Source organism: Lepisma saccharinum, chromosome 4 (genome assembly GCF_977018435.1).
Source record: "Lepisma saccharinum chromosome 4, izLepSacc3.1, whole genome shotgun sequence".
NCBI classification, from domain to species: Eukaryota; Metazoa; Arthropoda; class Insecta; order Zygentoma; family Lepismatidae; genus Lepisma; species Lepisma saccharinum.
In genome coordinates, this window is record NC_139232.1 from 31,190,540 (window position 1) to 31,216,314 (window position 25,775).

The following is a 25,775-nucleotide window of genomic DNA, read 5'->3' on the forward strand; positions in this document are numbered from 1 at the left end:
ACTTGAGCACTAACTTGAAATTCAATTGTGCAAAGGTCTGCTCATCCTTCGCGTACCATATGGACTATATATTCCGTGTAAAGTAGCCTATAGTTGCAAATCCAAAGTAACGAACTGTCTTTCCACATACATTAACCAGGCTGATGAAAGTAACGGGAGGTTTCCAAGAGTGTTTCCGTTTCTCTTGCACATTACGGCAGGACACGGTCCATTAACCTCGAATGCCTGCAAAATGAAATACGAATTTTGTGTCAATTGTTATCACTTACGTCATGAATTAACATGTAGTCTTCTCCCAGGTAAGGTAGACCCAGTGACTAGAAATTCCGTAAGAGGGTTATATTAGTCCTTTGCTCGATTGTGCCAAATTGTCAAGTTTAAAAATTAAAAAGCTGGGGCCAAGGGGGATACTTAGTTGGTTCAAACTGGACAAAATGCAGAAAAAAGGGGTGACAGAAGTTTATTTTTATACATTTACGACCTACACGATAGAAATACCTTGAAATTATTGTTTGTGCCATTGAAAAGACGATGACAACGATGTATTCTATTTTGATCGAAGTACAATGTAGAACAATTCAGCAGACCGCCGGGCTCCGCGGCGGAGTGATCAGCGTAACGCGCTACCAAGTCAGAGGTCCCAGGTTCGAGCTCTAAGCAAGGCATACATGTTTCGCTGTTGTTTGACCAATGCCATCACTCATTTAATCACTTCACTAATCATCCTCATTGTCAAGATTAAGCTAATGGCTACAAAAGCGACGTAAAATAACCAAAGTAGAAAGCGCCACAACATCTTTATTAGAAATATGATTTTGTATAACTTACAGTTCGAGTATTTTTATATTTTTCACAAAGATTTGACGCGCCAGCAGTACATCCTTAAATCAAATTGAGCTATAATAACGAAAACTGATGATTGATATTTAAAAAAAAAAAATAATTGTGATATCAAAATTATTTTTGTCAAAGTTTGTTTAAAGTTCACTCTCTGCTTAGATAGACTATGAACAACTGGGCACCGTGCTTCCATCGGGGATCGAATACGGAACTTCTTGATTACAAAACTCCAACGTTATCCTCCCGTTCGGTACGCTCATTTTCTATATCATCATAAAAAATCCGGTTCCTGGAATCTGTACTTTCAAATCAACGATTGCACGACAGAGGCGAAACAAAATAAAAGGAAAAAAAAATAATTTGTTAAGTTTTGAAATACAAGACTATTTCGAATGCATCAGGGTGGTATTTGTAGGAAGGGGGGGATTCTTCCCTCTGGTTAGTTGTGTTCGCCCGACTGATTGGTTAATTTTATCCCTGGGGTGGGAGGAAAGAAAATTATTGGCAATTTACTTATTTTTCCTACTTCGTCATTCAATTGCAACACTTTTCTGTCGGACAACGGACCATATTAGTGGTGACGTCACAGAAGATGACAAAGCACGATTTGAATACAAACAAATGTGACACGTGTTTTTCTCCTATTTAAAAGAATTGAGTTTTCCATCGGAAGAGGTAGCTTCTTTAATGATTGTGACAGCAATATGAAACAAGTTTTTTCTTGTGGCTATTTTTATGGGGTAGGAAACTTCTTGATTTTGCTCACCAAAGTTCGATTATGATCCCCAAAAATTAGGTTACAAGTTTCGCAATGTCTGACAAGATTTCAGTTGGGAGGTGTCAAATCCGAATTTAAAAACTCTAGGTATAGTCCTGATTAGCTGTTCTTATCGTAAAGTCGACTTGATATTTTTCTTGTCAAGATACAAATTTAAAAAGGTCATTGTCCAGCAATTATTAAAAATATGTTTTGTTCAAAGCTTTCTTTCAAGTGGCATATAACGAAGTGTACGTATGTATATGCATGTGTGGGTCTGTGTTTGTGTGTGAGAGAGGAAGAAGTTGATATATTATGTGGAATAAAAATATTATCTTATGCGGTCTCTAGATAGCCAGTAGAATCTCCCCTGAATTTTTTTTAAATACTACTGTGCATCCTTGAAATGCAAAGGCCCATTCCAGTACTTAGCACATCGAAACGCGAAACCAGGAGTTCTGGCGTCGAATTCAGGGTTTTATTTCTTGTGGTTGATTTCCGTCCATTTCATCAGTGTGGTATTGACAATTTTCCAGTTTGGGAGGGGGAATTTCAATAACGCTTCTTCAACCATTAGGATATTACATGAATTGTATATACAGCTCCCCTCCAAAGTATCAAAAATTAACAATCAGAAGGGGGATTGATTAACCACCCCATTTCAAAATCACCCTACATTTTATCAGTTCATAGTGTTCCGTGATTACTACAAGAAGTTGAAAAGCTAACTGGAATGACTAAAAATATTATATTAAAAAAAATACAGCCCTTATATCAGGGGTTTCCGACCTTTTTACTTTCGCGGCACCCTTGGGATGAGATTAAAAACATGACGCGGCCTTGTTCGAATTTTTAATTTTAAAAAAAATGAAATCGATGTTATCAGGAGCAAGTTAAATTTATTGACAAATACCTACTCCAGTACTAACGTTATTCATTTATTAAAAGATAATATAAAAAAGGAACAAACATCACAATAGAATACAGTTTACTGTAATGTAAATCACTCAAGAGTTTTGCTTTATTAATATGAGACTTACGATTGATGCTTAAGAGTCGAGTTGGTGTTTGTTTTTTTAAGTCCACTTTATGCACAGTAAGGGTAATCGGGACTGGACCTACAGTTTAAAGTGGGATCCGAACTACTTGTACCTCTAAAGGGCATCGAACGATTGATGCTTAGAGATGAAATGTTTGGTATCAGGCCTTACATTTACAACGAAACACCCATGTCAACCTCAAGGTCATGCAGTCTATTTCTTGCTTTGAATGTTATTGTCGCCATAGCAGAGAAGGGTTGCTCGCACAAATATGAAGTTGAAAAGGACAAAAGTACGTCCATTGTTTTGTAGTTAAGACATATTTATTTTCCTTGCTTCCTAATAATATTATTTTTCGTTTATTCCTAAAATATCTCGCGGCACCCTGGTTGGGAATCACCGCCTCAAATATTATAAAAAAAACATGTAGGTACCTCAAATTATAACATGCATGTTATGCAAGAATTTGTGCAAGTTCACTTCCGGACAAACTTCACTTGACTCGTTTTGTGGTGCTCTTCAGATACTGGATGCACAATCTGGCAACGCTGCTCGCGGCTCCGACATTGCAAAATCCCCTTCAACTTCCTCTCTCGTCCAACACTCGCACACATCCTACCAACAAAGTGGCCTCAAAGGGACCGAATCATGTTGACGAACTTTAAAAAGACTAATATTTTGTGCAACCCTTGACAGAAGAGTTACAGAAACTGCGACGGAGGTCAATCCTCCCGTTTGACATGGAGATGCAAGGTCGAAGGTCGACGAACATCCGGGCCGACGCCTACCAGACACCCACGGACATTTTCAGGGTTGCCAGTTACACATTGAGAAAAAATCCTCTCGCCTCAATAAAAGTTTCAGGAATTAAATGTCAGTGTGTTGATACTTCCAAACACTAAATTAAACTACACATTTCTCTGCAACTTGTCACTCTGGTGGCCAACTGTGTGGGATGTTCAACGTACGTTATTGCCTCCGAAGATTCTGGCCAAGGCAAAGTTAAATAAACGTGGCAGAATTAGCAATTACCTACAACTTTTTTTTGTTCAAAAACTTGTATGGTAAGAACACGTAATTCCCTACCACTTACAATCTCATGTAGCTACAATTATTGTTTTCAAATAACTCAACGTCATACATTTATTTATAGTGAAGTCAACAGGCTTATGCCCACTTAATAGTGTAGAAGTTCGGAAAACATTTTTCAGGCGGTGTTATGTGACAATGCTTTAATTGCGAACTTTTGAATTTAATAAGTGACATAGATATCGATGTTATTAATACGATATTCTATAGCAACGGCATTATAGAGTTTGCTCATTTTTCAGATACGTGATTTTCACAAAATTTATTCTTGCTCCATTGAGTATTTGGAACAGGCATTTTAAGAATATTTCCAAAGCAACATTATGTCCAGACCCCTCCACTGCATACTGAAATCTTTCATTACATACAAATGGACTCGGAGGAAAAAAGTTTGTCAGTTTGTATTTTATGTATATTTTTTATTGTGCTCGTTCCAAATACGTATTGTGTTTCAGAATTTCAGTGTGTTACATGACAGACCAAAATTCAAGATTCGACGCACAAAGGTGTAATATATCATCATCAGGATTTGACTATTTCTAAAGCTTCTGTACATTCTAATAATGACTCAACATGTTTGGAGGCATCACCAATTCTTCTGTCAATAGTGAATGTTAATTTACAATTCAAAATACAACCTTTGTCAGAAAAGTTCCAGGACTGATTTTTTTATTCTTTACCTGCGATATTCAAACAAGAAATGGGTGTTATTCAGTCACCTGATACGTGTTCTGAATAGACATGGCCTTGCAAGTATTTCAATGTAAACACACTAGGTGACAGGGCTGTGCTTAGCAACCCACTGTTCGGCTTGTTGGCACATTTAGTTGGAAGTTACACGAATGACGTGATGGACGTGGATTCCGAGCAAAGAGTTAACATTAATTTCTGCGTTAAGCTGGGAAACCCCTAGTGAAACATGGAATATGATACAGCAGGCATATGGTGACGAGGCATTATCGAGAAGCCGAGCATTTGAATGGCACAAAAGGTTTCGGGAGGACAGAGATTGAGTGCAAAACGATCCAAAGACAATGTTGATCGCATTTTTTATGTAAACGTTTGGTGTACCATGAATATCTGCCTGAAGGACAAACGATAAACCAAAACGTTCACATTGACGTTCTGAAACGTTTGCGTCAAGCAATTTTGCGGCGCCGTCCTGATTTGTGAGCATCTTGGCAGTGGTTCTTATTGCACGACAATCCAATTAGTACAGGAATATCTGTCAAATCATTGTATCTCTGCTCTACCACATCCCCCATATTCACCCGACCTGTCGTAGTGTGATTTTTTTCCCCGTGTGAAAACGCCGCTGAAAGGAAGCATCATGAAGATATTGTAGCAATCCAAACGGTTTTGTGACAGATGTGCTGAGAAGCATCTCAGATGAAGCTTTCTCTGCTTGCTTCCATGACCTCCAGAAACGGTGGCTGATAGCCGAGAGGACTATTTTGACAAAACCTATCACAATTAGTTCGTAAGTTGAATAAAATCTTTATTACGAGCTCAGTCCTTGAACTTTTCTGACAAAGGTTGTATATTCTAAAGTTTTAGATTTTTAAAGAATGGCGCCAAACGCAGGGGACACTAACCCTAACATTTGCATCGCTGTGCAGTTACACTGAATGTGAAGCAAATACAATACCCCAAACAGACCTCGAGACTAAATATTGGGCACTGAAATTTTATTAAGTGGAACATCAAATATAAATGAGATAAAAACATATTCTAATTCTTTTTTTATTTTTTATATTACCTTAGAAAATATGTGGTTAAAATATGAAAAGAAAATGGAGATTTTAAAACCTGTGCTATGTAGTACAATATATAATATACAAAGCTTTATTGTTTATCATTTTTCTTTCGTATTTAATTGTGCAATAAAGCAAGGAGCTCATCCAAAATGTATCCACATGCCACACTTTATTCGTATGCATACGTACAGGCTCGCGAGTTGCGATTTGGCCACTAGTGCGCCCACTCACGCTGTAGAATAAAGTAAGTAATGTTCTCTCTTTGCTCGAAGCTGGACTTCCTGCATAGAAGCTAGGGCCCAAACCCAAATTCTTATGAAATGAATTATTTTATGAAATAAAAATTAATTTAATAAAATGATTGCATCTCTTGGACAGTAATGACAACAATAAACAAATACCTGCAGTGACTCTCAGAATACCTTAGCAAATTGGAACATTGGAGTAAAACAATTCCATCTGGCAACCCTTGCTCGCGCATAGCAACTAATTGGTATGCTGTGGTGGAAGACACAGTGCATTGAGTAATGGGGCCCTCTTGAACAAGAGCACGCTATCAATCCACAACATCTGTCACGGGACGGAGAGAATTGCCGCAAGACTATTCTTTTCTGCTCGTTATTTGTTGGGGACACTCTGACACAATGGACTCGTTAAAGGGTTCTGCCACTCTTCGCGATAGGGATTCTGATCTCCCGGCCCTTTAAAATGCCACTGCAGAAATTAACCACGAAGCTAACAGTTACCATGTCAGAGGGCAAATCGCGGAAGTGACGAAATTCCGAAGATCTGAATGTGAAAATTACGAAAGTCAAGCGAGGAAACGAGTTATTTCCAGAAAGAAAGGTTGTTTTCAAAATTCACTGATTTTGTCAGGTTTAGCCGAACCTTAATGGACAGCTGACAAACATATTCAAACTAAAATGGAAGTGTAACAACATTGCACAGCTAAAATTTTCTATTTAAAATAGTTATCTCTGGCCTTTCTAACGAACATAATAAAATACGAGAGCTCATTTCGGTACAGTTAGCTGCACATGTGAAAAAGGTATACAATTTCAAATACTAATATGTACCTATAGAGCGACCAGAAGGAAAAAAACCTTGGACGGCTCGGGCCATAAGAAAGCATACTCCACTCTCCCTCTCCCCTCCAAGCGGGAGTACGATACACAGGAGTCGAGGGTCTGTGCAGGTTTCTTTGCTTGTGGTTCCACTATAAACGATAAGCTGTGAACGCGTGTGGTGTTAGCGAGCGGAGACAGAAGCCAGGCCTCCTCAATAATCCGTAAAAAAAAGTATTATGTATATGCAAAGATTCTGGCGCATTATATAGCAAGTAACTCAATTATTAGCTATAACTACGTAACGACGCCGATGGCTGTAGATAAAATATGTTACATACCAATGGTGCGTACATTTGTTCCATTTATAACATTGTTCTGCGGAAATTTGGGCCTAACCTGCATATATAAAATAAATAAAATTTTGTACATGTAAGATTTGAAGATTTCTTCTTCAGAAGCAGAAGCATAGTTTAACACAATTTTTAATTATTATAATTAAACTTCCTTACATTTTGATTATAGGCATCACAATAACACTTCAAAATACAGTTCAAGGTAATTCAATGCACAGTAACAGCTCAATCAAGGATAATTTCTAGAATCCACACTTTTGTACCGGCCATCTGCAAACTTTTTGATGTGAGGGTCCAAATTTTCAAAAGCGGCAACGTTATGGTGCACGACCATAAAATTTGAAGCGGCGGATTTTGGATTGCAGACTCGGCAGCACCAACCTGAGGAACAACATGGTCTTCCCGGGAGAGGAGAAAAATGTTTTATTTTCAGTTTTCGAAAAAATGGCCGACGATGCTCTGGTCCCGCTTAATTAACTTAGCAGATCGGCTCATTAGTTCCAACACTGCGTGCTGACGACATGCGCACGAAAGAAGTTTCGGGTTTCTTTCATTCTTTGCCGGAGGACGACTCTTCAAGAGGCCACTCTGTGCAAGTACACTCAGTCACTTGCGGGACATAAACACGGAGCCTAAACAGATTGTAGGGCAACGAACTTCCATTAACTAACGACTGATAAGTGTCCTTCTGCTGGGCCGAGAATGAAGGGATCTTCTAGAACGTGTGAAAATGGAAAGGGGGAGGGGAATTGCATGCAAGGTTATATCCTGAAAATTCCATGTAGGGGATGTAAGGTCTATTTTAGAGGAGTGCAAAGGTCAATTTAGTGCAGCAAGTAGCCTTTGTGAAAAGCTTTAGGTGTGTGTATGAATCAGTCTACATGACTTTTAAATTTTGTTTCTTAACAAATTCTCATCTTCAATCAAATATGTTTGTTGCATTTGAGGCTGCTGCCTCACTATTTTTCATGTTTGATATTATTTTTTTTCTAAAATCGACCCTCACTTTCCTTAAAGAAGTGTGCCTAATAATTAAAACCATGTGCAAGCATTTTATGAGCTGCTTTGTAATTGTCTTATTGGTGCCCTTTTCCTCCAACTTTTGGCAAATCGCGACGACTGTACATGAAACTGACGAAGAGACGCTCACAAAGGAACACATGTCAAACCTATCATCTTTGGTATAGTGAACAGCGCGCTTGGCCCAAAACGTGAGGCCTGTGTTAAGCGACAATGCAACCTAGGACCGACCTCCGTGGCGAAATGGTTAGCACAGCGCGCTGAGACGCCAGAGTTTGAGGGTTCGAATCCCGGCCTGGACATGGGTGTTTTTGTGGGTGTCCATGAATATCAGCATATAATCGCGATTAGCCAAAGCTGCAGAAAAACGACGAAAAAGTGACAAAAAACAAATCCCCACTGCAAGAGACGGGGAGGAAATTTCCCTTCAGTACTCACCTTGTTATTCATGATGGCACGAAGGCACATGATGCACACGTGGATGTCGTCCTTTGATTCGCCCATGTTGAGCTTTGCCACGTGTCTCGTCCGGCGCCTTATACTGGGGCTCCCGAGGTCCAGGGCCGGCCGCGCCGTCCCGTTGACTACCAGGCGCTCCTCCGACCCTTGCCGCGACTCGCATATCCTCTGCTCGTGCCTGTGGAAACAGGAACAACAGTAATTGGGGTGTCTATCACAAGTACCAGTAGACAGAGAATAGAACAGATGGCAGTATAACCTCCAGAGACGCTGTTTTAGTTGTTTGGTTTATTAATTTGTAGTCGAGACTTTCAGTGAATTGTCTAAAGCAGGATTTCAAAATATGTACTACGCAGAAAATTAAGCTTTTTCATTAAATTTTCGACGCAGGACATTTCCCGTGTGTGCCTAAACAAGGCAATATACAGCTCAATACTCGGATATATATTTGGCACCGTCGACGTCATCAGTGTTTTAAAGGCAACGGATCTCGTAACAGTATAACTGTGTTGAATTGTCTCAGCGTGAAAAATCAGGAGAACCAGTGCTGGTTCAGTAGCTCAGTTGATATACAATGGCATGGTTCGTCAGGAACCCAGGTTCGAGACCTGGTCTTTCTATACAGGATTTCAGGGTTCGAATTCCAGGACCAGCGAGGTGTAAGGTATCTGGACATCTTGCTGTGGAAGAGGCAGTTCGCTAGGATTGTTTTTCACCGATCGCATTGAGCTTCCTCCTTTCGGTGACGGAATTATTGTAAGTCCATACGGACATTCTGGACAAGCCTTTGCTTTCAACCCGATACAAGGTTCCGTTAGGGACTCTTCAAGATGGCAAGACGGGTGGTGAAGTTACTGGCCAACACAGAAACCTGATCTCAACCGACACCGATGAACTGGAGCGCAGATTGTGAGCTAGTCAGAACGGATCACGATAAATGACAGGCCTCAAATATGTGGAAGAATGGGAACAAAGAAGGCAATAAATATATCGGAGGGTAGGATAAGAGAGGTAAAAAAAAAGTTCTTTAAAAATACCTAAATACAAAAAGACTGGTAACATTGAGATCCAGTTTGTTGCGAAACACCGTAGATAACCAACCACTTGGGGCCAGTTTGTATAAGTGCTAATACAACCATGCTGGTGACTCAATACATGACAGTAGACACGCAGCAAGGTCACTGACAACCATGCTTTCGATCCAGTGACGTCTTATCCCCTCCATCTACATAAATGAATATAGAAATGGTTAAAATTCGTCATGCACTTTACGGTGGGGCAACTCACTTGAACCAAGTCTCGTGAAATTTTCGCTTGCTCTGTAACCACGAAGTCTCTTCTGTGGGGTACTATGAAGAAATATTTTCTACCAATGCTAGAAGATAACAAATTGGGTTACTAAGTGCAACAAATGAATGACGCTGATACAGCATAGGGGAAGAACTGAGGCTGGATTAGACGCGTCTCTAGACAAGCTAGTGTGAAAGGTTGAACTATGTTGAATCGATAAGGAGGCCACATACTATGGTCTCTTTTGTACAAAAAATCAGGCTAAATTATTAAATAGTATCAGTAATGCTTTCCAACACAGAGAACAATTCATGCAAAATTATTTTTAAAAGTTTCGTCTTTTATTCATATGTCGACCATTTACATTATAACAAAAATTTGGGTTAATGATTTAAAAAACCTTCGACTGTACCTCAAAGCGCAGCTAATGCACAAGGTATTTTCGACATAATATTCATCCGTATCAAAATCAATTTTGGCATTAATAATCCATTGCAATATTTAATAAAAAAGTTTAAATAGTAAACAAAATGTATACGATTTTAAGATTTCATTCTTTCATCACAACAGCTGTAAATTATGAAAAAAAAATCTAATATATCCTAATGTTAATTAACATTCCAGCAGAAATGCACCGGTTATTTATTTCTCGAACCAGCCCCATGTGCCGGCGGCAGTGTTGTCTAATTAATAGTCCTGTTTTGTGTTCTTTGTTCGATGAGAAAATAAATTTCAAGTGGATCGATCACTTTACTCCATTAGAATGTATTCGATCATGACTTTTCAGTTTACAATTATACGTGTAACCTAGTTTTAATACAGTAAAAAAAAATATTTTGATATCTTTCTTAGTTCATAATTATGATGTATCAATAAGAAAGTGCACATCTGTGAACATAATTATAAGAAAGTGCACATCTGTGTACATAATTATATTTCAACACTCCCAATGTTTATGTGGCAAAAGTGTAACTCGATTCCAATTGTAAAGTAAATGACAATGGACTCACCTCATCATGTCCAACCTAAAATTCAAGTAGTCAATCAGTACGTCTAATCCCTTGTTGTCCTCGTTCAGGAATTCTCGAACCCACCTACAAGGAAATAGAAGAAAATGTTTAAAAGACAATACCAAAGATACTTCAGCAAACGAAAAGGTTCTGAGACAATTTGTCATAAATACATTTGGAATTTCTATAGGTGTATTTAATTTCAACGTTTCGGAAACCTGTTTTCAGGCATCGTGTTAATAATCTAATTTCTAATACTGTATTTTACTCATCATTAAAGGGTCTACAATAAAGTTTACCCAATGTTTCAGGGATTTGTGGTATAAAAAGGAAGACCGCAGAAAGTGGAACGAATTCTGCATCACGTGTGGGTATCATTTCTAGATGCCTGTTTTAAAAAATCAGGCACAAGCCAGCCATACGTTCCGCTGAGTGAAAACCACCTGTTTCACAAGTCAACTTTTGCGCTAATTCATTTAGTGAAAGTGACGACATTCTCACTTTTTTCCTAATGCTTGTCCCTTTCCAGCCTCTTGGCCATTGTAGCCGTTTTCATATTTATCCAAGCTGGAAAGTGAGACAAGACAGGTGGCGGATGCACGCGCTGCAACATGAAAGGCTTTGTGCCTGTAAACAAGGATATAATACATGACTAACATTTAGAATACTAAAATAATTACAATTAGCTATGCTGACTATGTGTTGAAGCTGTGATGAATACGTCCTGACGATATTTAAAAGGATTTAACGAGCCAAAAACCACACAAATTTGGATCAGTAATTTGCATTCATTGTACAGTACATATGTATAGAGGTCACAGCATAATTGCATTAAAGCGTGTTTGCCACCATCTTATTCCTAAAGGTTTAACTGTATATTTCCAAGAATTATGGAAGAAATAAAATGAGAACTTGTACATCAACAATATTCACTAACCACGTTCATTTTAGCAAAACAAAAATCTTTGACGTCTCCAGGTGTTCCACATAATTCCTTGGTCTTTTTGCATGCTAATAACCCGGTCATAAATTCCAATTGCTATTTAAGAGAATGAATTTTGTTCAACTTTGTCCAAAATAAAATTAAAAAGATTAAAGAATAAAAGCATTTTATGTACAATATTTCCCACCAATAGCCTGGTTCATGAAAAAAGTGCAGAATTTATATTCATTCCTTGTCCACTAACCATAGAAGAATTCTAAACACCTACTATTTTAAGCAACAAAAGACAAATATTGGAGCGGTAAACAGGACAAAGTTCCTGCCCTGGTTCAAAGAAGGAAGAAGAACCTGGTAAGCCTGTATGGCACAGTAAACGGACTCACTTAATATTAATCACCAACATGTAAATTATCGGTAATGGATGTATGTAGAGTTTCACATTGAGAGTGAAGTAATTCAAAAATTTGGTGACTTTTGGCGAGTTCTCTCTGAAACGTTTCAAGAATAATGCCGTAACATGTCTGGTACAGCGTTTCTCAAAAGTTTTAGGACAACGACATTTTAAACAAGGCAACCCACATTACATAAGACGCTGATGGGTTGCGTGTAGAGTTAAGCTCAATTTCAGGGTTGCCATATGCACAATAGATATTTATGAAATACGCGAAAGGAATAAAACCAAGTATTATTGTATTAACTCCTAAAAAATATCAGTGTTACATTTGTCGCAAATAAGAAATACTTTCTGAAAGAAAGAAAATTGATTTTCTAGTATTTCATCGCTGATGAGTCTACACAAAGGAAAAGAGGAGAGAGGAAACGAAAGGGGACAACAAATGAGAGGAGAAAGGTGAGAGCGAAAGGGGAAGAGAAAAAGTAAAGGAGGGAAGAAAATATAGGGCAGATGTAGATAGGAGAAGTAATGAGGAGAAAGGGAAAAGATGCGAGGAGAGATGAGGGAAATGGAGCAAAGAGGAGAAGAGAGGAGGGAAAGAGATGAGAGGAGAGGAGAAGAGGAGGTTTGAGAGGAGAGGATGAGACCAGAAGAGGGGAGTTGAGAGTAGAGTAAAAGAGAGAACATGAGAAGAACGAAAAGAAGAGAAGAGTGCAGTGGAGTCGGAAATCTAAGACAGGAGAGGAGATAAGAGAAGTGGAGAAGAATGGGATGGAGACAAGAGGCGAGAACAGGAGGGAAGGCAATATGACATAGCAGAGGAGAAGAAGTGGGAGAAGAAGGAGATGAGAGGAGAGATGAGGTATTTGTAGAAAATATCGTCTCAGCGTCAAGAATTGATGCATTGATCAAAATATCGACATGAAACATTCAATAACATTTTAAAATGAATTGGAGAATGTATATTAGATCGGTGCGAAATGTCTTTTGGCTGAGTTCAGAGCGACATAAAATCTGCCACGTAAGATCTTTGATTCTACCTGCGATTATACCACTAAAAACATGAATGTAATTTTCATATTTATAAGAATTATTCAATTTTTTTCCACTTCTCTGTTCATTGAAATGCAGGTTTTGTTATTTAACATTTCTCCTCCCGCATCGTTAATTCCAAACAGAATCATTCCGTTTTACACTGTGTAGACAATGAACACAATGGGATATGTCTAACCTTACCTACCTTACCACATGGCGCTACAGCTCCTCATGGGCTTTGGCCTCCTCAACTATGTGCCTCCATCTATTCCTGTCCTCTGCAATCTCCCACCATCTTTTCACCTTCATGTGACGCAAATCTTCCAGGACACCATCTAGCCATCTTGTCATTGGTCTTCCTCTTCTTCTTGTTGAATATATTTTTTCTTGCATCACTTTCCTTTGCATTCTATCCTTTCCCATTCTCTGTACGTGACCCAGCCACCGCATTCTTTGTGATTTAATAAATCTCACAATATCCTCTTTCCCTAGTATATGGTTAATTTCTTCATTAGTTCTTATTCTCCAGAAATTATTTTCATTAACCGGTCCATATATTTTGCGTATCACCCTCCTCTCAAATCTGCGCAATGCTTCCTCTTCTGTCTTATTCATTACCCATGTCTCAGAACCATATGTTATTATAGGTCTTATTAACGTTTTATATATGGTAATTTTGAGATTCCTGTTTATTAGTTTACTCTTTAATAATTGCATGTTTGCATAATATGCTCTATTCCCCATGTATATCCTTTCCTTGATCATGCTATCTTTTTTATTTTGTTCATTTATGATCAGCCCTAAGTATTGGAATGACCTGACTCTTTCAAATTCCTTCCCATTTATTTCTATTCTTTCCTCTCTATATTTGTCAGGTTTTTGGGTAACAATCATGTACTTTGTTTTATTGACATTTGTTTCTAGTCCTAGCCTATTTGCAGTTTCTTCTAATCTCTGGTATGTTTTCTTTAAATCGTTTCTTGTTCGTGCTATTATTGCAATGTCATCTGCATATGCGCATATTTGAGTGCTCTTTGTAAAAAATGATCCTCTCTTATCTACCTTTTGAACGGCCACGTGTAATGCTAGTATGAAGAGTGTGGTTGACAGTCCATCTCCTTGTTTGACTCCTCTGTAATATGGAAATTCTCTGCTTGTTTCATTCGCTATTTTCACTTTTGCTCTGGTCTGTTTCATTGTCATTTCTATTAAATGTATTAACTTGATGGGGATTTTTAATTCTTGCATAGCTCTACTCAGTTCGGGTGTCCTTATACTATCAAATGCTCTTTTATAGTCAATGAATAGAATTAGGAGGTCTATTGCATATTCATGATATTTTTCAATTATCTGTTGTATAACGAAGAATTACCTGGTCTAAATCCACATTGATATTCTCCTACTATTGCTTCAGTATATTTCTTCAGTCTTTCATTAATAATACTGGTAAGGACTTTGTACACCACATTTAGCAGCATTATTGGTCTATAGTTACTACATTCCGTTCGATCCCCTTTTTTGTGTATTGGGCATATTATTCCAACTTTCCATCCTTCCGGCATTTGTTCTTCTTTCCAGATCCGTTCCAGGAGTTTATGGATTTCAATTTTCATTGTCAGTCCTGCCATCTTTAGCATTTCTATTATTATGCAGTCTTCTCCTGGTGCTTTGTTATTTTTCGCTTTCTAATTGCTATTTCTATCTCCTCCATTGTTGGTGGGTCTTCAATGATTCCCTCATTGTATCCATCTATTCCTGTTGTTCCCACTAGTTCCTCCTCTTTTCCTAGTTGTTCTTGATAATATTCTGCCCATCTCTCTAATTTTCTATGCTGATCTCCTATCACTACTCCGTTTTTATCCTTATAGCCAATTTCCTTTGGTTGGTATCCTTTATTTACTTTTTTGATTGCGGTATATACTTTTCTTGTTTCATTTTGTCTACTCAAGTCATCTATCTCCATCAGCTGTTTCTTCATTATCTCCTTCTTTTTCTGTTTGCATGTTTTATTAGCTATATTCCATTTTTCTCGATACCTTTCGACATTTCCTCTCGTTTTTCTTTGTATCATTTTTTGTCTAGCTTCGTTCTTTTCCTTTATTACTTTCTCACAATCCTCATCCAACCACATTTTTTCCCCTACTTGTTTATCTTCTCCTATTATTTCTTCTGCTACTTCTTTTAGAGTTCCTTGTATTTTCTCCCAGTGTTTTTCGGTTGAGCTCCTCTCTTCTGCTGTCCAACTTTGTGTTTTTTCAGCTATTTCATCTTGGTATCTTTGTCTGATTTCTTCTTTTTTCCATTTCTGCATATTTCATTTTATTCTTTTTAGTTTTATGTCTAAAACTTACGAAAATTTTCTGCCACACGAGGGGTTTGAACCTACAACCATCAGGTTTACAATCTACAACGGTAAACACTACCCTACAAGCTTCCGTTCTTGAGAATAGCTAGGAGGAGCTGACCAATGTGAATTGTAGATGCAACTCTCCTCCTACATGTAATGTGAAAAGAATAGTTGTTTGTAACAAAGAAAATGAAGGTAGTACGAATCGGCGCAAACATTTAATGGAGAATTGCACATGATGAAAACTTTTCATTCGATATTTGCGGAGGTATCCTTGCATTGAACTGGAGTGAGTAAAGGTAGAAAGATCCCTTTGAACATGTGTCAATTCATTTATTTGTTTATTTTTTTCTAGTAAATTCCAGATGCAGAATAATGTAGCTACTTTACACTGCTATTACAAATAATGTTACAATGCTCTTGTTTAATAAGAGGAGGATTAAAAAAAAACACACACGTCGTAAGAAGACTCGAACCTGGGACCGCTAAATGTGCAGTCCAGAACTCTAAGCACTACACCACGCTTTTACCTTCCCTTCAAACAACAATTTTTATGTTTTCAGTCACTCCAATATTGTAAATGTTGTTGGATATTCATGTAGTTGAACCTTTACTTTAATTTTGAATTGCTTTTCTTGTATTAGCAGCTATCATCGAGAAAAAAAAAAATCGAAGTGATGAAGAAAAATGAGAATATTGGCAGCTGTTGTGAAAATGCGAGTTATTTCTTCTACCTTACTATTGTGATTAGACATTATTAATGGAAAATATCTGGAGGTTTCTACATTGCAGTACGCATTAAGTTCGTTTTATGCACAGGAAGGCGAATCGGCTCTCGACCTACATTTAAAGTGGCCACATTGTGCCTCCACCAGGTATCGAATCCGGGACTCCTTGATCACAAGGCGGCGACGTTACAGCTACGCCATCGAGGAGGCTTCGAAGTATTTGAATGTTTATAAATAATGTAAGCTTTATTTCAACCTGCGAATCCTTAAACTACCTGCACAGCATTTGTAGAAGTGCCTGCTTTTCTCGTTTTCGTGAAATTAAAAGTCAACTGGCATATGTATGTTAATGATTAATTGGGATGATAATTATAATGAATGATAAATGGCCAAACATAAATTAGAACTACTTAACATACAGGTTTATGGAAAAATTGTTCTGTGGTTTTATTAATGAGAAAATAAATGAGCACTTTATAACTATTATGTAGAATATCTTTGTTTTGCGTTTCCTTACGCAACAGCAAATACAGTTCATAACACTGTTCTTAACACGAGACTTTCGTCATTACACAAGGCATTTCGTCTGATGCAGTATCACAGGAAGAGAACATCGTCCTGCAATGTAGAAGCCTCTAGATATTTTCCATTAATAATATCTAATCACAATAATAAGTTAGAAGAAATAACTATTTTCACAACACCTACCAATATTCTCATTTTTCTTCATCACTTCGAAATTTCTTTCTCGAAGGTAGCTGCTAATACAAGAAAAGGAAATTCAAAATTAAAGTAAAAGTTCAACTACATGAATATCCAACGACATTTACAATATTGGAGCGACTGGATACATAAAAATTGTTCCATTAAATTAGGCACACACAGGAGATGTACTATGTAGATTTTCAGCGAAAAATGCAGGCTCGACCAGGACTCGAACCCGGGTCTCTGGCAATCCGTGCCATTGCTCTACCGCTGAGCTACCGAGCCGGCCTGGCTTCCCCCGCATTTTCGCTGGCGCTGTTTTACCTGTGTGAAATCGTCTTATGCGAAAATGCGGGGGAAGCCAGGCCGGCTCGGTAGCTCAGCGGTAGAGCAATGGCACGGATTGCCAGAGACCCGGGTTCGAGTCCTGGTCGAGCCTGCATTTTTCGCTGAAAATCTACATAAAAATTGTTGTTTGTAGGGAAGGTAAAAGCTTGGTGTAGTGCTTAGAGTTCTGGACTGCACATCTAGCGGTCCCAGGTTCGAGTCTCCTGACGACCTGTTTTTTTTTTAAATTCTCATTTTATTAAACAAGAGCATTGCAACATTATTTGTAATAGCAGTGTAGAGTGGATACATTGTTCTGTATCTGGAATTTACTAAAAAAAAAATTAAACAAATAATTGAATTGACACATGTTCAAATGGATATTTTTAAGTATAAGATCGTGAATTATGATACTCTAACGATAATTGTGTACTGCTTCAAAGACATTGACAAATATTAATGAAATAATTATTTATATTTGTGGTAATTTAGGACATACCAATTTTACCCTTTTACCCACTCCAGCTCAATGCAAGGATACCTCCGCAAATATCGAATGAAAAGCTTTCATCATGCGCAATTCTCCATTAAATGTTTGCGCCGATTCGTACTACCTTCGTTTTTTTTTTTTTTTGATACAACCAATTCTTTGCACATTACTCGTAGGAGGAGAGTTGCATCTATAATTTACACTCGTCAGCTCCTCCTAGCTATTCTCAAGAACGAAATTTTGTAGGGTAGTGGTTACCGTTGTAGATTGTCAACCTGATGGTCGTAGGTTCAAACATATCCCATTGTGTTCATTGTCCAAGCAGTGTGAAACTGAATGGTTCTGTTTGGAATTAACGATGGGGGGAGGAGAAACGTTAAATAACAAAACCTCCATTTCATCGAACTGAGAAGTGGAGAAAAATTGGATAATTCTTATAAATATGAAAATTACATTCATGTTTTTGGTGGTATAATTGCAGGTAAAACCAAAGATCTTACGTGGCAGATTTTATGTCGCTCTGAACTAAGCCGAAAGACATTTCCCACCGATCTAATATACATTCTCCAATTCATTTTAAAATATTATTGAATGTTTCATGTCGACATTTTGATCAATGCATCAATTCTTGACGCCGAGACATTTTCTACAAATACCTCATCTCTCCTCTCGTCTCCTTTCACTTCTCTCCTTCTCCTTCTCTCCTCTTCTTCTCCTCTGCTTATGTGTCATATCGTCTTCCCTCCTGTTCTCGCCTCTTGTCTCCATCCCATTCTTCTCCACTCCTCTATCTCCTCTCCTGTCTTAGATTTCCGACTCCACTGCACTCTTCTCCTCTTTTCGTTCTTCTCATGTTCTCTCTTTTACTCTACTCTCAACTCCCCTCTTCTCGTCTCATCCTCTCCTCTCATCTCTTTCCCTCCTCTCTTCTCCTCTTTGCTCCATTTCCCTCATCTCTATTCGCATCTTTTCCCTTTCTCCTCATTACTTCTCCTATCTACATCTGTCCTATCTTTTCTTCCCTCCTTTACTTTTTCTCTTCCCCTTTCGCTCTCTCCTTTCTCCTCTCTTTTGTTGTCCCCTTTCGTTTAGTCTCTCCTCTTTTCCTTTTTGTAGACTCATCAGCGATGAAATACTAGAAAATCGATTTTCTTTCTTTCAGAAAGTATTTCTTATTTGCGACAAATGTAATTATATTTTTAGAGTTTAATACAATATTAGAGGTAAAGGTGGTATTATGAGCCATTCATGTATTATGAGCCCCCCCTTAATATCTGTTCATGGAGTGGCCTCAACTTGGCGGCGACGATTTGAACTGCTAATTTAGTAACGCCTTCTGTCGCCAGAGAGTTTTCGTTCAGTTGCAGTTGATAGTTTATGAGTGAACGTGTTCTTTTTGTTTTCTCGATCTGAAAAACTTTGAAAGGTAAGCGTTTTGCTTTTAATTGCAGTACTTATTCATTTAAATTCATCCTAGTTCATTATTGCATTGGATAAAGCATGTTTAAAAGATTGTTTTTGTGTAGATACTATGTAATTTTGCAAGTAACAAAGATTCGTTATGCATGTTCCAATTCCAATATGGCAAGGGTTGTAAAATGAGCCCCCATCGTGCTTGGTATATGAGCCCCCAAACTTTAAGGGGCTCATATTATATACACTACAGGAGTGGTTTCAACTTTGTCTTTTCAGATGTCACGAAAAGTGCTAGGTCCAAAAAACAAGACCAAAAGAAAAAACTGGAATACTGAAGATATGGTTAAGGCGATCAATACTGTAAGAAACAAAGATATGGGATTGAAAAAGGCATCAAAAATGTTTCTTGTTCCCAAGACCTACTCTTCGAAGACTTGTTCGAGTTGACAAACCACCGGAAGAAGCCGCTTTAACAAAATTAGGAAGAAAACCTATAATGGGCAAGGAGATGGAAACAGAGTTAGTCGAGTATTTACTTATCATGGAAAGCAAATTCTATGGTCTTACCAGACAAGATGTTCGCAGGGTAGCTTACCATCGGTGTGAAAGAAATGGAATTAATCACCTATTCACAGAAGAGGGGTTAGCTGGTAGAGTTTGGTTCGACCACTTCATGAATCGTCATAACAATGTTTTATCTCTTTTGAAACCTGCTGCAACATAGTTTTCAAGAGCAAATGGCTTTAACAAAAAGGCAGTCGACAATTTCTTTGATATCCTGGAAGTCGAGTACGCCAAACACAACTACCCGGCAGATAGAGTATTTAATGTCGTCAAGATTCAGATGAGGAATCCTGTGAATCAGATATCGATTCTGTGGAAAATGTCTTAGAAACACCAATCGGAGTGGAAAGTCCCGGTGATGAAGAAGCAGTTTGTCTGTTCTGCGAGGGTCTATTTTCGGCAGATGACCGAGGAGAACTGTAGGTGCAATGTCACATCTGTGAAATGTGGGCATACAACGACTGCGCTAGATGCGAGAAGGATATTTACATTTGCGACTTTGTAAATATACATTACAAAGAAACAAAATAAAACTTTTCAAATGGTTTCTTAATGACCCTTTCAATTCATTTTTATTTATCCTTACAATTGGTTTTGTAATGATTTTTTCAATGATCTTGTTATGAACTCTTTTATGGTATTTCACATCATAATATCTTTTTTAAGGTTTTGTAATGAATAAAATGTTGTTTGTATGATTTAATTTGTCATACACTTTTCTAAACCAGTTATTCTATTATTTTTTCCTAGGGGCTCATATTACCAGCACAAAACTTTTTTTCCACAAATTGACTTGTTTTGTATTTTATTTTTTTTCATATCCTTAAAGTTGCTCAAATTGGTTTATATTTTAACAGTAGTTTTATGAAACGTTGAAGTTAAAGTTATCATATTTTTTTTCATATCCTTAAAGTTGCTCAAATTGGTTTATATTTTAACAGTAGTTTTATGAAACGTTGAAGTTAAAGTTATCATAAGAATCTGAACAAAAAAGTTAAAAATCAAATTTTAAAAAATACAAAACAAAATTGGGGCTCATAATACCACCTTTACCTCTACTTGGTTTTATTCCTTTCGCGTATTTCATAAATATCTATTGTTCATATGGCAACGCTGAAATTGAGTTTAACTCTACACGCAACCCATCAGCGTCTTATGTAATTTGGGTTGCCTAGTTTAAAATGTCGTTGTCCTAAAACTTTTGAGAGACACTGTACAATAATGTGTCCATTTTAACATTTTTGTGAAAGAAGGCTCACTGAAATACAATAAGGTAAGTGAGCAAAACGTGGCCATAGTTAAGCTTCTAGGAAAATTTACAAATCTCCAAAAGAGATAAATTTATGAATTTTTACAACTCTTATAACTAATTAACAACAATATAAATAATTTGTAAAACTGCTTGAAACTTTTTTTTTAAAAAAAAAGTTATTAAACCCATGGTCCCCAAAGGTGCTTATAGTTTCGTAGAAAATGTTGCTTGTGCTCAAGAAAATATATATTTATTCATGTTTATTCATTTTTAAATAATTTATTAGAGCAATTGTTCGTCTCAAACTTTTGATTGGTGAAATGCATTATGTACAGTAACGACGCATAACCGACATCTGTGGCGGAGTAGTTAATTATTGACCAACCCTTGTATGCAGAATAATTTCCCGAAGCTTCCATCTCTTGGCATTTTGTATTTGAGTTGTCCTAACATTGGGGAACATTCCTGGAAAAAAATATTTTCTGTAGTATTTAATTCCGGGTTGGAGCTAAATTTTAGCTAATTCCAGCCTACAAATTGTTGTTGATTTGGTGTTTTTTAAGTCCACAGTAAGGCTAATCGGGACTAGACCTACAGTTTAAAGTGCGATCCGAGACACTTGTGCCTCCACCGGGTATCGAACCCGGGACACCTTGATTACAAGGCGACGACGCTACCACTGCGCCATCGGGCAGGCCATCAGCCTACTAATTGTCTTCGAAATAAATTAAAGAAACACTTCCGCAATAAATGTTATCACTTAAGTATTTAACATATAAACCCAACACATCAATAACATTTAGTGATTCATGAGTGTCTGTGCAAATTTAATCCGGAACTCGCATCTGGACTACGTTTTTAAACAAAACTAGGTATCGTTCCTTTGACACAAAAAACATTTTTACAACGTAACTATGTGATCACAAAAGATAATTAAACAAGCTTTCAAAATATGCAAAAAAAATATATATATATATATTAACGTTTGTTGATTTCAACGACGTACGTACACATTCCTTACGTACCTTAAAATAACGACAACTAATCTGCTCGATCCCTGACACAATAACTTACATAAAATGGCTGCTGGCAGCCGGATACAGTTAGTTTTCTGCATAGTGCACCAGAGAGGGACTGGGTACATTGATGTAGTGCCATGTGTTCAATCCTAATATGACTTTCGTGAAGTGGGCCACCTTTGGCTCACCTGCCTGACATGAAAACAAAAGAAAGCCAACTGCTACTGAATTACCAACGAAAGTTGTTCCGTAATTAGCCAATGCATTTTAATGTATTGTGTAAAACAAACAATATACAAATACACAATACATTAATAGTGCACTAAATAAACAATGTATTAGTACTAACAGTTATCATGGGAAGAGGGCTGTAAATGTGTGTGTTGTGTCCCGGTGAATTCTGGGTGTAAGATGACCTTATCCACGTACACTGATATGGAAAGTCGTGCGGTCGTGTTGCACTGCACATACCAAATATGTCACAATAAAGCACATAATCGAATACAAAAATGGTCATAAAATGCTTTCGATGTTATACTTAACGAAATTACAGATTCTCACTTAAAATAATATGTATAATTACACAGGAAGGATGCTTTCCCGTGCAACAACAGCGAGCTCATTCTTTGGTCCACCTGGCGAGGCCTTACCGTTGCCTTGAACTCGCGGTCACGCGGGGAAATCCTCCTCCTTGTATTTTCCATGTTCTCCATTTGGCGTGCGTTTCTACATAACTGCCATTTCTCATTGATTTGATTTCTGTTATTTAACGTCGTTTTCTGTTACTTTTGACTAATCGCGACGATGAGCATGAGTGTTGATATGATGAAATTTATGAAGGGACATTCACAAAGAACACCCAATGCCCAGGTAGGGATTCAAATCCGGGACACCTGACGCTTGAGCGCGCCGCTACTTCACATGCATTGAGGCTCTTTAATGTCTACATAGATTGATGTGATTACAGTGGTTAGCAAGGGAACCTCAAAGTAAGCTTCACACAAAGTATTTTAAGTGCTGGAAGAAAAATAAATGTACCAGGAATAATTATTTAATCCGTTGTCACAGTTTCAGTTAAATATAATATTGTGCATTTCCATTGCCCTATTTTCGATTAATGGCGAACTTGCTAAAAAGTCCACGTGAGGAAATTTAAATACATAAATTATGCGCCCACCCATCGTCGAATAACATGGGTACCTGGGGGGTAAGGGCGGTCAGGGGCATGGTGCTGATCACATCACCCCCACTCACGACCGGATCAAGAAAGTGTGGGGCGTTACCCCCACACCCCATATACGCCTTCATGGCGTGGTGCTAAGCACAGGGGAACACTTTACCTTTTTTTTAAATTATGCTATAGAGCGACCACAAAAAAAGAACCTTCGGCTAAAATCCTTCGCACACGTCTCCCTCTATCCGTTCAGCTCTGACCATAAGCGCGCTTGCACACATACCGTTCTTTTGCCGGGGTAGTTTTCCGCGACAGCGCCAACCAGTGTTGCCACATGAAGTGAAATTTCCCTTTTGCAGGGAAATTCGGACCGAAATTTTAGCCAAAAGGGAAAATGGAATTTCGATGAAAAATACCACAATTGCAGGGAAATTTTAAGGTCATCTGACTAAATTTATACAGGTTATGTTAATTTCAAATTTCATAACCACATTTTTATGTTATTTATTTATTTTGCTATTCCTACTTGTTTCTGTTCCTTTAAGTTTATTGTACGTTGCTTTATGCATCTTTGGATACACAGTAACGATGAGGATTTAGCTTTACGATTAAATGGATTCCTGACAATGAATCAAGCCTGGGACATCTGGTCAGGAAGTGATGAAACTGACATTTGAAATTTTTAAAAAATATTTTTTATTCAAACGAATAACGAATTCAACGGAATTCTTAACTACGCACTACTACTGCTTCCAACACCACCACTAATAATGCTGCTGCTACTACTACTACTAATTAATATTATTATTATATAATTTGCTTAGGTGAAGGGAAATTTTGCCCCTTCGAAAGAGAAATTGTGTCCTCATATTATGGCAACACTGGCGCCAACCCTGACAGCGTGTTTTTCACACGCACCGACATTGGAGGGAAGACATGAAAGCCGGATGGCTCCTGCCCTGCGTTGCCAACCTTCCGACAAGAAAAAGCTGCTTAATCTGTAAAATTATGCTAAATGCTGATGAATTGTGCTAGGATCTAAATAATAATAACAATTAATTATTGATAATTAGTAATTTATTATTATGATTAATTTTAGGATGATTGTAATTTATGCATCTATTTTTCTTTCGAGATGAGTTCAACATTGAAGCTTGAGAAAGTTTAAGATGGTTCGTCTACTACAAAGCGGAACATTTGTTTTATTTGTGCCTCACAACTTCCTGCCGATTCTTGCCATGAAATGTTCCTCTCGAGGCAAACGGGAGAATAAAGAAAAGATGAAGAGGAGAGGGTGTGGTTGGAAAGGCATGTATCTAGACCGGAAATAAGATCTGGATGTCATTTTATTTTTCATTTCTCAAAATATCGTTCTTTGAAGCGAATTTCTCCCTCCCAGAGTAGCAAGTTTGCAAATTATGTTAGATTTTCCCATTATGTAAACACAGACTGCTACAGTCGGGCCGCGATAACAAGGGGTGTGCAATCAGAACGCAGAACGGCAGAACGTGACCAAATTCTGTCTCCTCGTTGGCTGCCATGTGGCTGGGGGTTTTCTGCGTTGCCACGTTCGCACAAACAGGCGGACAGCTCTTGGCAAGCTCGGAAAAAAATAAAACATCACGCGAAATTAAGCACGTACGTATCAGTATGCTAATATATGTTATTTCCGTCGTAAAGTGATAAATTAACGAATCTACAAGTTTGAATCTGAAGTTTCTTGTAGGTTAACGTTAACTTCCCGTGTGAATTTTACTTCCTGGCAAGCGTGAAACATTTTCTCTTCCTGCTCTACACAGCAACCGAAAACCTTCACTGAAAGAACCTTTGTTGTGTTTTTATTATGGTACATTGCAAGCATCAGCTACCGGCATCTTTGTACTTGTGTTGTATCGTATCACATTTACCAACAAAAGAAAATGCGTCGTGTGTTATGAACAACACTGTGGCACATCGTTCTTTGATTTCATGCCGCCTCTCTTTGCCTTCTTTGTCACGCCGCGGCGTTCGTGTTTTTCGCCGACCGCAGCTATGCCCCCCTATTGTTTTCGTCGTCCTTTTGTAAAGACATGGAATTTATACTTCTGTAACATTGTTGAAGCTTCAGAACGTACAAATGATATGTATTTCTTGAAAATTAGGGCGAATTACGTATAAACAAATTACGTACAACTTAGTTTCGTTAACACGTTTTTAAAATATATTTTGCCGAACGTACAAAAATTAACCTCTAAAACAGAATTTCACAGAACTGAGTTACTGTATTGCGGAGAAGAATTTATCAAGAACAAATCAATTGTGTGTGAATTGATTGATTGAGTTGGTGTTTTAAAGTCCACATTATGCACACTACGGCTAATCTGGAATGAATTGCTAGCGCGTCCCGACTGTAGGTGTGAACGAAACTCATATTGTGCTATGGCATAGCTGCCCTGCTTCAAAACAACTTCCAGCTAAATTTTATGGCTTGTGTCTGTGTCCTCTTTTTCATTGACCGAGGCGCAGGGACTCTCGATGTGTCGAAGGGAGCTCTGGACGCATACTCACCATCGAAAGGTCGTTCCACGAAATATGTCGTGTCGGGGTACTTGTGCGCCTGTCCCATTTAGCCCCGTTGTTTCTTGGTGCACTCGATATCGAGGTAGTTATCGCAGTCGATGTTATCGGTGTTTGTGCAAACGCGCTAAGGAAGCATGGTC

General features: G+C 38.0%; 1 protein-coding gene across 3 annotated transcripts in view; it reads right to left on the minus strand.

Annotated features, from left to right (window-relative positions):
• Window positions 1-25,775, minus strand: part of Frl (formin-like protein) — a 251,620-nt gene that overhangs the window by 58,776 nt on the left and 167,069 nt on the right. For all 3 annotated transcript variants that reach the window (XM_083120387.1, XM_083120386.1, XM_083120388.1), the window contains exons 5-6: window positions 10,683-10,766; window positions 8,362-8,560 (exon numbers count right to left, since the gene is read on the minus strand). In XM_083120387.1, coding sequence (XP_082976513.1) covers window positions 8,362-8,560; window positions 10,683-10,766 — 283 coding nt within the window. The remainder of the gene's footprint in view (window positions 1-8,361; window positions 8,561-10,682; window positions 10,767-25,775) is intronic.